Source organism: Cydia amplana, chromosome 24 (genome assembly GCF_948474715.1).
Source record: "Cydia amplana chromosome 24, ilCydAmpl1.1, whole genome shotgun sequence".
In the NCBI taxonomy this organism is placed as follows: Eukaryota; Metazoa; Arthropoda; class Insecta; order Lepidoptera; family Tortricidae; genus Cydia; species Cydia amplana.
Window position 1 is genome coordinate 7,705,128 of NC_086092.1, and position 13,467 is coordinate 7,718,594.

The 13,467-nt window shown below is 40.0% G+C and overlaps 1 protein-coding gene across 1 annotated transcript in view; it reads left to right on the forward strand.

Moving 5' to 3' along the window:
- LOC134659069 (paired amphipathic helix protein Sin3b) overlaps nt 1–9,616 on the forward strand; it is a 73,082-nt gene extending 63,466 nt beyond the window's left edge. The window contains exons 28-32 of the mRNA XM_063514675.1: nt 3,257–3,397; nt 5,711–5,815; nt 6,973–7,238; nt 7,410–7,595; nt 9,484–9,616. Of these exons, the coding sequence (XP_063370745.1) occupies nt 3,257–3,397; nt 5,711–5,815; nt 6,973–7,238; nt 7,410–7,595; nt 9,484–9,616 (831 nt within the window). The remainder of the gene's footprint in view (nt 1–3,256; nt 3,398–5,710; nt 5,816–6,972; nt 7,239–7,409; nt 7,596–9,483) is intronic.
- The last annotated feature ends 3,851 nt before the right edge of the window (nt 9,617–13,467 follow it).

Below are 13,467 nucleotides of genomic sequence, written 5' to 3' on the forward strand. Positions count from 1 at the left end.
AGTCGGACTCGCGCACGGAGGGTTCCGCACCATCAACAAAAAAAAGAGCAAAAAAATCGTGTTTGTTGTATGGGAGCCCCCCTTAAATATTTATTTTATTTTTAGTATTTGTTGTTATAGCGGCAACAGAGATACATCATTTGTGAAAATTTCAACTGTCTAGCTATCGCGGTTCATGAGATACAGCCTGGTGACAGACGGACGGACAGCGTAGTCTTAGTAATAGGGTCCCGTTTTTTACCCTTTGGGTACGGAACCCTAATGAATTCTATTCACCTATAAATAGAATTCATTTTAGTATAAGGTGGCCAGTTATTGAAGGCAGAAATAAACTTTGATTACTATAAAATTATGAAGTTTGCTGTTATTATGAGACAATGATGAAACACATGCGATGTGCAACAACAGAATTCCTGTGGTGATACACGCATGCTGCCTTCTTCTGTCTGTAAAGTCTGCAAATTAAACCATGTAATCTAATTTATATATAAATAGTTAATGTAGTTGAAATCGGGGAAATTACCCTAAACCGGCGAGCGTGTATAAGAAATGTTATGATTAGTTATGAAAGTGACGGAAGCGAAAGAGGTATGTCAGGATCGTAGCAAATGGAAATCCGTGGTCTCTGCCTACCCCTCCGGGAAATAGGCGTGATTATATACAGGGTGTAATCTAAAACGTGATACAAGATAATAAAACCTGAATCTTTTCATGATTTTGAACAACTTTTACTATGGGGTCAATTTTGTAATATTAAAAAAAAATTGAGCTGTTCCATAGAAATGGTCAAGGAGAGGTAGACAAAAATGTATGGCAAAGATTTTTTTTATTGTTAATTTACAAAGTTGACCCCATAGTAAAAGTTGTTCAAAATCATGAAAAGATTCAGGTTTGATTATCTTGTATCACGTTTTAGATTACACCCTGTATATGTATGTAGTTGAATACAGCTCATGAATGTTTTTTTTAAATCATGAATCTAGTATAACTGGATTGGGCATGAGTGGTGGGGATAACTGACAGAACGGGATAGTCTTATGTATCTTTCAGTAGGAGTAGCAGCGAAAACGCTATTATTGTTTGTCCTTGTCACTGTCTCACATCTTGTTTTATTCCCCACCGTAAATTGACCACCATGATTGGTCGAATCACGGACCTAGAGAATAAACTGGATCGAGTACACGGGCCAAAAAGTGTGTCCACATGAGAAGTCAAACCAGAGCCTTGCATCTCGTTCTAATTAGGGTGACCATAAGTCATATGTATGTGGGATATTAGGATAAGTTTAAATGTATAGTTTGGCCAAAATTTTTTCTCATTCGTGCATAGTCGTAGAGAATCATACTGTCTTTTCCCTATGCTAGTATAAATGCTCCAGAAAAGGGATGGATATAGATTTTTTTCTCTTCTGTAAAACGCTTCACACAAACTTACTAAAGTGGTATCCAGACAAGACAATTTTTCGCCAATCTGATGAAATTCTCCGATCGAATCAGCAGGTGCAGACACATAAATGCCAATTTTCATAGTAATTATCTATGGAATGCAAATTTCCTGATCAAATCGACTGATTTGATCAGTCCCGTCTGGATACCACTTTAATTAAGTAAGTCAGTTATAAAAGCTGTTACAGATGGGATGAGCGTATTGGATCGCGATCATTGTTATACTTGGTCAACCAGATCTTGACAGTAGAAAAAGGGCGGTAAATTTGAAAAATTTAGGCGCGAAGGGATATCGTCCCATAGAAAATTTGAATTTCGCGCCTTTATTTAATGACAAGATTTGGTTGACCAGCTATAATTGTGACGAAGGTGGTCCGCCGTACGTCCATTAAAAACACAGCTATATGTGAGAGCGAGACAGATATCCAGGGTCGCGGACCGGTATACCCGTCTATTATAGTTTTTAACTAAGGCGCTTGTCACTAAGATAAGCATATTAGAGTTAGATCAAAGAGAATTCTAAATTCTCTTTAGCCCCCTCTAGACTATGTGCGTGAATCGCGGCTTTGCGCCGCGAATCGCGCACGGGTGTGGAGGGCCCTTTTGGTTCACTATTTATGCTCTTAATAATTTTACAAACTACCTATCACTATCAATATCATACTCATGGTGTGTTCATATACGTGATGGCTTCCCTTTTCCACACTTCAGCTATTCATTAAGCGTAAGCGTCATCGTACTCATCGTAGATCTGTGATTGCAACAAAACTTTCAAATTTGCCGCCTTTGTCTACAGACGGAAATGTGTGTTCAGTCTATATAGAATCGATTACATATACGTAAATAGTTTGAATCAACGTTTCAGTAATTAAATATTATGTTTAAATCACATAAATATGAATCTGTAATGTTTAAGGACTTTGGATTTAAATTTTGGCAATTATATAGCTCTCATTACGTCACTCAAATAAATAAACATGCCGAAATAAAGATATACCTATTTATGTAAACTTTTTTTACATTAAGTACGTAATAATAATTCTGCAAGATCGATCCACATCGTGCCGACATCATAGTCACCCTAATGAGTTTGACAATATCGTTTTGTATTTTTATCGTAAAATTGAATAATTGTGACTTACCTGTGAAAAGATATTCCACAATCAGCATAGCTTTCACTTCTACAACCCCTCACACAACATTTTTTTAACCATTTTTTTTAATATTTTACGAATAAATTCTGAGCGGCGCCATTTACGTATTTTGAAAATACACGAAAAGTTTGGGATACCAATTCATATTCAAAGTTACTACAATTTCTACCATGTTAAATTTAAATGCTTTATTTGTTGTGCGCATGTTTGGTTTAATCAGTTAATAATATTGACATCATAATTATTTACAAATTACTTAAAAGTTATCAGAACTGTAATCTGAATATAGCACTAAAATTGTATAAGAGGGTAATTAATTTCAGTAGTATATTGATATGATTTCTACCACAGTGGTATCTTTTTAACATTGGCAACATGTGCGAGTGAGACACAGGGCTCTGGTTTTTCTATCTCAAGTGGACCGTTTTCTCTAGTCTGGTACGAACAACTTTCTGTCTCGGTAATAAGGTTCAAATTAGTATGGCAAAAAAAGTGACAGTTCCCTCCAGTTTAAAACATTATAACTTCATGGGTCGAATTCATTTGTTGCCCACCATAACGCGACGCTATGATTGGTCGAATTTATATGTTTTGTCCCTCACGGAGGCACGCGTAGACCACTTCTATAGGATGCTACCTTCTATGTTTTTAATGCAGCTGCAGCGCTGCGTGTCGGAGCCGTGGTCGCTGCGCGCGGCGGAGCTGGCGGCGCGCGGCGGCATGCGCGGAGCCCTATCCTACGTGAGGAGAGCGCAGCGCTTCCTGCACAAGGACCACACCGCCTTCCTCATCAAGCTGGTCAGTTACCTACCGCTACCTATCACTACATACTATCATCATCTTCCTCGCGTTGTCCCGGCATTTTGCCACGGCTCATGGGAGCCTGGGGTCCGCTTGGCAACTAATCCCAGTAATTGGCGTGGGCACTAGTTTTTACGAAAGCGACTGCCATCTGACCTTCCAACCCAGAGGGTAAACTAGGCCCGTTTAGGGATTAGTCCGGTTTCCTCACGATGTTTTCCTTCACCGAAAAGCGACTGGTAAATATCAAATGATATTTCGTACATAAGTTCCGAAAAACTCATTGGTACGAGCCGGGGTTCGAACCCGCGACCTCCGGATTGCAAGTCGCACGCTCTTACCGCTAGGCCACCAGCGCTTATATCACTACATACTATCACTACATACTATCACAGAGAAAAAAATACATAGAGTGCTCACTCCATACATCAGTTTTAGTACCAAAAAGACTATTAGCATCTAGCATCGAGTAGCGGAACTATCAGTACCGCTACTTGACAATAGATGTAGCACCGACCGGAAAGTCTTATCTAAACAGCATAAGACTTTCCGGATGTAGACACTGAAATTAATAGTCTGAACTGATGTATGGAGTGAGCACTCTGTCTTTATTTCTCTATGATACTATAAAACAAGGTCGCTTGTCTGTCTGACTGCTTCTGTCTGTATGTATGCTTACATCTTTAAAGGCTTCGGCACACAGGCGCGTTTTCCGGGCGGGGCGTGAGCGTTTTGTATGTAAAAGCGGCGCCCAGAAAACGCGCCTGTGTGACGAAGCCTTAAAACTACGCAACGGATTTTGATGCAGTTCTTTTTAATACATAGTGATTCAAGAGGAAGGTTTATGTATAATTTGTTAACCCGTGCGAAGCCAGGGCGGGTCGCTAGTGGGGAATATTATGCTAAACTCTGCGTAGAGGGCGTCACTAACACAGTCCATCACAATCACAATCTGAGGGTCTATCGCAAACGAGAGTCGAAATTTTGTTATCTAACCTCTATCACTCTTGCATATTCGAGCGATAAAGAGGCAGCTCAGTTTCGATTTTCGCGTTTCCCGGCAGACCCTTTGCAAACAAACCATCTTGGTGTATCAATGTCATATTTTATTGTCTTTGATAACTTGTCAAAAAACAGTTTAAGGCACAGTATATATAAGTTACTCTATGGTTTACGATGGGTGCTAGTGCTGCACTCTGGCGGCAGAACATTGCAGTAATACCCACTATTATGTACATGTATCCAAATAACTTTCGCCTACAGACAAATTTCCGCTTTTACCGGTTTCATTCTAAAATATACATCTGGGACACTAGAGTGAATCTGTCTAAGATTAAGAGAAATTTGATCAAATTGGATTTACGTCTGACATTTTGCTTAATGAGAGAATGAGACGCAATTCGCAATTTATCAAAAATAGGACAGGTGGAATACCACCCTAAAAACCCGATATTTGTCAGTTCTACCACGAATCATGCGATCTTTCCAATGTTGAGAAACTCAAAATGAAACGCCTTGGCTACTACTACCATACAATACAGTACAAATGATTTATTCGCACTCACTCACTCTTCCATATTAGTGCGACAGAGAGACATTAGCGTTTCGTTCGCTACAGCGTAAACGATTTGCATCTTGGCTCTTGGCCATAATCAATTATTTAAAGCCGGGTATTCATTAGGCAACATTTGTTAATAAACTGTTTATGAATTTGATCATCATGTTTCGCAACAAGTTTACCGTAAACACTGTTTCTGAAACTTTGGCAGTCCACACTAATGTTTCGTCTTACTCTCCACCTAGAGTGGGGAACACAGCGACATGTTTATATGCAACAATGTTTCATCATCCTAGTTTATAAACATGTTTACAGAGATGATGCAATGTGGTATATGTGTACTTATGCACTTATTATATAAGCTATGTATCAATCATGTAATCGAGTTAGTCTGTAAGTTGTGTTTGACTAATAAACACATGTAATCAATATTCTATTTTATTTATTAAAACATCCATCCGTACATGGCGACCCTTAGCCAGTCGCCACGCGCCGCGCGTGTTTCCTTAGAAAGCCGTGATCGGACCATATATGAGTGCCGCGCGTGTTTCCCTTAAAAGTCAGTGATCGGACTAAATATGTGCACCACGAGTGATCAGATATTGAGACGATTTGCAGCATCATTAGAACAATTTATATTTTGGGCGATTTTGGGCGACAGCAACATCGTGTAATACTGTTTATAAACAGTGTTTATTAACAAATGTTGCCTAATAAATACCCGGTTTAACGTACATTTAATTTGTTTACAGTACGGTGGTGACGAGTGCCGTGTGTCGTTCGAGTTGCTAGAGAGTGGAGGGGAGGGCCGCGCTTCACCGAACAACGACACCTCGCGGCTGTCACCTACCAATCAGGTAATTATAATAAAACTACACAGACAAGACATCCTCCAGACTGAGCATAGTAGCGCTACCCCCTCTGCCACAAATATACGGTAGTTTTACTCCATTTTCGAGTCAGTCTTTGTGTGACGTCCGTGTCTGAACGGACCAATCACGGCACGGGACTCGCTCGCCTCGTCCCCCGCACCCCAGTATTTTTGGCAGCATCGGTTTCATGAAATAATTGCTCTAAACTCCGTATAGAGGATTCCTAGTCTATGTAAAACTATCAATCTAAATTCGTCTTCTGACTAAACATTTCGCTTTATTCTGTAAGGCTTAATGTACATATTCGCTGTAAATCTAATTAGAACTTTTATGAACGAAATAAAATAGTATTTCAACTTATTTATAGACGAAAGTTCGAGTTAAAAATGAGAAAACTTTGTGTGCTGGGCTTTCTGAGGTTGTTTTTGTCTAAAATTTTAAAATGATCTTTAATTGTAAAGTTTATTTGATAATTTATTTATTTAATATATTACGAAAGTGTTGCGATAATATGTCGATTCGTACGAAATTTTTCGATTATCCATCCATCTATCTCATCCAATTGCTATGTGTTAAAATGGAGTCTAAAATTTTATTTAGTCGAATTTTTGACAGTTAACTTGAGATATTTTTGGAAAGTGTCAAAGCAAGAATCGCTCATCTGTCTTAACACATTTACTGTCAGACAAAAACCGGCGCACTACTCCAGGAATCGGTCGTCTACAGCTGCGTATAAAACAACAAGTTCACGAGCACCCATCAGGGGTTTATCGCATAACACATTCGGAAGTCTCTTTCTAATAAAAGGGATCGAAAAGAGGCGTCCGCTCGTATTACGAGTTGTAAAATGTTATGCAATAGGCCCCAGGTGGGTTCCTGGCAGGCAAGGCTCGGAACCGGTTTTTTCTTCATACAATAAATACCGGTATTATTACGTTATTTGGCTTATTATTTCATTTTTAATGGGACAATATGTATAATAATACGAGGTTGTTATCTAGATACATGATTCGATCCTACGTAAAGGGCATAAAATAATTAAAAATGTTGGGCTATCTATTTTGGGTTTTACAAAAAAACCTGGCTGCTGGCAGGGAACGTGTTAAGAAATGTGACTTACTAAAGTCGAATGGTACTTCCAGTCCCGGGGGTCCGGGCCGCACGGGTCCCCTGTGTCGCGGCTGGCCGCGTGGTCGCTGTACACGGAGCGCTACGCGCGCCCCGACCACGCGCCCTCGGCCAACAAGCCCGTGTTCCTGGCGCGCAACGCGGCGCGCTGCGGGGGCGCCAGCGCCGGCCCGGGCGACAACGTGGCGCCCGGGGCGGGCGCCAAGGGCGGCGCTAGAGGCAAGAGGAAACCGCACAGGATCGTTGACAGAAGCGAGTGCACGCTCAGCAGCGGGATCAGGTGAGGACTGAAGCACTGTTGGACCTTTAGGGCCACCCCACATCTAGCGTCTTAGCTGTACACGGAGCGCTACGCGCGCCCCGACCACGCGCCCTCGGCAGGGGGGTGTCACTCCGCAGTTTAGGTACATTTGGCCGGCGCGCCCATCGGTAGTATCGGTAGTACTATTAGTTATTCTGTGCCCTCGGCCAACAAGCCCGTGTTCCTGGCGCGCAACGCGGCGCGCTGTGGGGGCGCCAGCGCCGGCCCGGGCGACAACGTGGCGCCCGGCGCGGGCGCCAAGGGCGGCGCTAGAGGCAAGAGGAAACCGCACAGGATCGTTGACAGAAGCGAGTGCACGCTCAGCAGCGGGATCAGGTGACGACTGAAGCATCGTTGGATACTTGGTCAACCAGATCGTGACAATAGAAAAAAGCGGCAAATTTGAAAATAGTAGGCGCGAAGGGATATCCCATAGAAAATTTGAATTTCGCGCCTTTTTTACTGACAAGATTTGGTTGACCAGCTATATCTAGCTTTGTGCTGAGTTAGCAACAAGCCCGTCTTAATCGTAACATATGTTAAACTTTATACATGTTATATTTAAAACTTTCGCGTTTTAAACACATTAACTCACATTTATAGACGGGTCTAACGCGAAATTTATTCACATACCTTTATTTACCGACGTTTCGACACAGGTTTCACTGGTCATGGTCGCGGCTAACTGATATCCCAGCAAAATCTCAAAACAGAGATTTGTGTAACTACCCGACGAAAAACGCATGAAAAAGTTTGGGATAGACATCACATTTTCAAACCACCCACTACACATAATGTTAATTATTGTCAATAGTCCGACACGCAATACTCACAATATCCACGCACACGTCCGTTTACATATGTTACTTGAGGCTATACCATCTAAAGTCTGTCTAAGCTTATTCTGTGCCACACTCAACAAACCCGTCTTGCGAGAAATCCCGCAAGATGTGACAGCGGGAGTATTCGGGGGCAAAGAGAGACGTGCGAAAAGGGGAAACTGGACGCGATTATAGATAGAAGCGACTGCACGCTCAAGCGGACTAGCACATGATTAGCGCGACAGTATCTCACCGCAATACACTACCCGTCCCTCTTAATACAGTTAAAAAAAGACAAGTAACCTATCTCGCATCGAGATACTGTCGCGCCTATCATGTGCTAGACACAGCAGTAAAATAATTTTACAGTACATATGGGGCTAATTCGCAACTCGTGTCGATTTAAAACACTCCCTTCGGTCGTGTTTTAATTTATCGCCACTCGTTTCGAATTTCCTCTTTTTCGCATTTGTATCGAAAATAACTATTTTAACATGTCAATTTTCATCATCACAATATCACTTTAAATAAAAAACATTTCTCATCATCCATGGTCTAATAAAACATGGTCTTCTCTTCCCAGAGTGTCACTTGCCTACGTCACCATAACATTGCCACTTTATTTCAACATAACATGTTACATGGGTACATTATATCTATGGTTAATAAGTTAAAATATTTCTTTATAATTTTATAATTTTCATTTATATGTATTTTATCTTAAATTTTACAATAACACGTCATTTTTAATTATTCGTTAGCAATATCTTCCGATTCAAGAAAGAAATTTCAGACGTTCGGGTAATTCTGTTTACACTACTGGCAACACAGGATAGCGCTGTCACATTTGACAATCCGCCATTTTGTCCCTGACCGTCATCCTTGTCGAACGCGTGTTAATTGTTATTTCCTTCTCGCTCAGTGTCAGCAGTCGCAGTGTTTTCCAAACTTTTCACGTCGTAAGCTTGGTAATAAATGTTTTGTTACGAAAATGGTTGGCTGCTCTATTCGGAACTGTAAGAGTAAAAGTAGGAGTGAAAAGTGCAGTATAGATATGTTTCTACATGAATAACTTAAAATTAATGCCGTTAAAATAATTTTCACCGTTGGTTAAAATTCTCCCACATTTTAAAGTTTGAGAACCTGTAAAGTGACAGTTAGGTCATTCGAGAATCTCGGAAGAGAGTACCAGGCGGAGTATATTATTATACCATGTCATCATCTATTTTTAATACTTTTCACAATCAACTTCTTGCCGAGTTCTATATTATTATGATGAAACAAATTACCGTTTGACCACCATGATATAACTAATGGCTGCATTTTTATGTTCTGACCACCCTACAAGCACCTCACACAACAACCAATACCAACATTCAACTAACTGTCCCTATCTCTTTCAGATTGGTGGCGTCTCGGCCGCACCACTTGTACCGCTCGGGGGCGCTAGCGGCCGCTCGCGCGTCGCACGCGCGCCTGCACGCGGCGCGCCGCTCCAAATTCAAGGCGTGGCTTCAAGAAAACGCCTACCGATGATCACACACCTTTTGAACGTACCCCCCATCCAACACTACAGTATGTATGGTTGACGACCAAAACTTACTGTATATCAAAATCAAAATTTGGTATGGCATATAGATAGTGAAATGCCTGTATGAGAAATTTATATTAGATGTAAGAGATACATGAGCGTTTTCCAAAAAAAGTGTACATTTCATTCATGTCAAATATCAAATATCAACATTTATTCAGCAAATAGGCCACAAGGGCACTTTTACACGTCAATATGGAATTTACATACAGCAAAAAAAAAAAACACATCAATAATTATAAAATACAACTAAGCCGTAAATATCAAATCAAACTAACATAGAGATGTATAAAGCCTCTAAATGTCGAATTACAGAAAACGCAATAACAATAGTATTGAAAAAAAAAAAACACAAAGATACAAAAACTATAATCTAAAATTATTTAGAGATGTAAATGTCTCTAAGTGTCATCATAACTAAAAGATTAAAATATATAGTAGTTAATCAAATTATCCTTAGAGATGTATAGGGTCTCCAAGATATGTCTTCAAAATATTGACTTCTTGGGCCCATTTTACTCAGAATCATTTGTACGTTCACGCCTCATACATGAAAAAATGTGTCCCAAAATTTTGTATGAAAAAAAAATTTTCCAGTGCGTCACGTTCATACAAATAAAAAAAAAACACAAAAATGTGACGATCTGGAAAGGAATTTTTTGGACACATTTTTTTATGTATGAGGCGTGAATGTCCAAATGATTCTGAGTAAAATGAGCCCAAGAAGTCAATATTTTGAAGACATGAATGAAATGTACACTTTTTTTTTTAAAACGCTCACATATGAGACCGGGTCATGATGAAAATATTACATTTTCATCGCATATGTGCAAAAGCATTCGTTTTTGATTAAAAATGGTACATACGTACGCGTTATAAGAAAATTTGAATCTTTTATAACATTCAGTATTAAAATAAAAAGGTTTTCAAAAGTAACAGTGAGTTTTTGTTGCCAATCGACAAAATTAACCCTTCTTTATTGCGGCGAGATGAAAATTTTAAACGTAAAACTTGATATAAATACTTTTTTCAATATAAATGTTAATCATAAAAATCCTAATAGAAGTTTTACAAGCCGAATACCATATTATATCTGAGATTTCTATCTTTCTACGGCAAACTAAAATTTCTACGTCTATTGAAGGGTGTTATAGTTTATTCAGAACTCATTAATTTTAAGACAGAGTGAGAATATTGTTTTTGTAAATACGCAAATTAAATAAGAGAGTCCCGTTTACTCGCGATTTGATCTACTTATTGTGATTACGATGTGATAAAGCACTTTTTAATATTATCCGAATACGCGGGACTAGATAATATGTGACGTTATCTATGAAAAGGGTACCTTATTGTCGATGGCGGTTACGCCATTATTAACGATGCTCCGATATAAGTACAATGGCGCGCGACGCTGTGCGGCGTAAGCGCCATCGACAATAAGGTCCCTTTTCATAGATAATGCCCCATATAGCTAAACGCTTTTGAAATATCTATTTATTTGAATCCATCAATATACTTTTTGTATGCAGTTTCTCTTTTTATTTTATATTCTCAATGTCAAATAATTATATTCAGTACCGGCTAGACCTGTCACAAATGTATATAAATTGTAATATAGATATACTATCAGTTCTTCAAGGTCAATTATGTATTTATACGGCTATTGCCTTCAGCATAATATCGAAAGCACAAGTCACTGAAAATTGAACCTTACGCCTATGTAAATAAGTCCACTGTTGAGGCCAGTTCAGACGGGACAATTTACGCCCAATCTGATTAAATTGCCTGATCAAATCGGGTGGCGTGGGCGCGAGAATTAAATTGGCTCGCGGGTCCCACTTGATTCAATTTTAAGATTTTGACCGGTCAAATGGAGATGTCGCAAGAATACCAATTTTCGACGCTAGTATGCGCGTTAGGGGGCATTTTTTTTTAATTGCGAGCGATTAAATCTAAAATTGGTGATTAAATTGTGTACGCTAAATGAGATTGACGCCAATTTATTCTTAATATCCAGTCTGGACTGGCCTTAATATAAACAGAGTTAAGACCAAAAAAAGTCTGTAACGATTTTGATAGCACACGCACGCAGTGCAAGTGTTTAACCTTTTGGACGCCAATGACCGATATATCCGCACCGTAGGTTCAACGCCAAAGACCGATTAATCGGTCACAGACCACAGAGCAACATCGACCTACGCGCATATAAATAAAGTTCAACTTCAGTTTTGATACTTCAATGATGTGGCGTCCGAGTGACAGCTTTTGTTTGACACGGCGTGGAAAAGGTTAATACGTCATAATTTTTTAGAAGTTTGACGTTTAACACGTTACCTGCCCTGTGCCCCACATATATTATGGGTCACGGCAAGCCTCTATTAAAAGGCCGTAAGGTTAACAGTTGGGAGAGTGAACGAGTTAAAATAACACTTGCACTGCGTGTGCTATCAAACTCGTTGCAGACTTATCTTGGTCTAACTAAAGTCCTAAAGCTTCACTGAAGTTTAACCTCCGGTTAAAACGTCCAGATAATTTTCTAGTTCTTAATCACAAACGATATTCTCTCTCTTATTAAATTACGGGGCTATAACCGCGAAAATCGAATTGCGGGCATCTGTCTCTGTCACTCTAACTACGCCTTTATTAGAGTAAATGAGAATGATCCCCGCAATTTCTGTTTTCGCGGTAGGCCCCTGGTTTCAAAGTCGGTCCAAATAGGGCACAGGGTATCTTAAAACGTACACGCGTCAAATTAAATAATTATTTTGGGCCGGTTTTAGCCAACGCATTTGTAAAGGGGTAATCTCATTTTTACTGTTTTTTTTTTCGCCGAACCACGTTTTAGTGGTGAGGCGTAGTGTAAGATGGCGGGGACCGGAAGTGTGACGTCATTTCCGCTTCTCGCCGGATCTCTTTAAAGTACAGTGTGTCAATGTATATAGCGGAGTGACCGTTAGTGTTGTTGAAGAACCAATCTTGTTAATTTGTGAAGAAAAAATGACTTGAAAGAGAAATAAATATTATTATATTTATAATACACTTGTGTTTTTATTGAGTTAGAAATGCCCCTACACACTTTAACCTTTTGGACGCCAATGACCGATATATCCGCACCGTATGTTCGTCGCCAAAGACCGATTAATCGGTCACAGACCACAGAGCAACATAGACCTACGTGCATATGCATAAAGTTCAATTTCAGTTTTGACACTTCGGTGATGTGGCGTCTGAGTGATAGCTTTTGTGTTTGACACGGCGTCGAAAAGGTTAAGGATGACACACTAGACCGGGCTGGGGCAGGGCCGGAGCTTCCAGCGCTTCGTTTTCTATGGAAAGCACCACGTCGAATTCGAGATAAGACAAAGTTCTAACTAGGCATGTAGGCATACAAATGATCGGCCAAAAAACAAAAGCTTGTCAACACCATCTAGTCTTGAGTTAGACCAAGATAAGTCTGCAACGATTTTGATAGCACACTAAGTGCAAGTGTTATTAGTCTGTGTTTAACCTTTTGGACGCCAATGACCGATATATCCGCACCGTAGGTTCACCGACAAAGACCGATTAAACGTCATAATTTCATAGAAGTTTGACGGTTAAACTAGATGGCGTTGTTCTTATGGCTTGAGCTATGTACGAAGAGCATTGACATAGATATCTAGGGACTGGCTTTACGGGCAATAATAATGAGGCATGACAGGGGGGGCCAGTACAGCGGTGTGAAATCGCTACAACGCGATTGGTTGATGAGTTCGCATCACGCGCGCGATTGGTTGACGAGTTCGCATTACGCGCG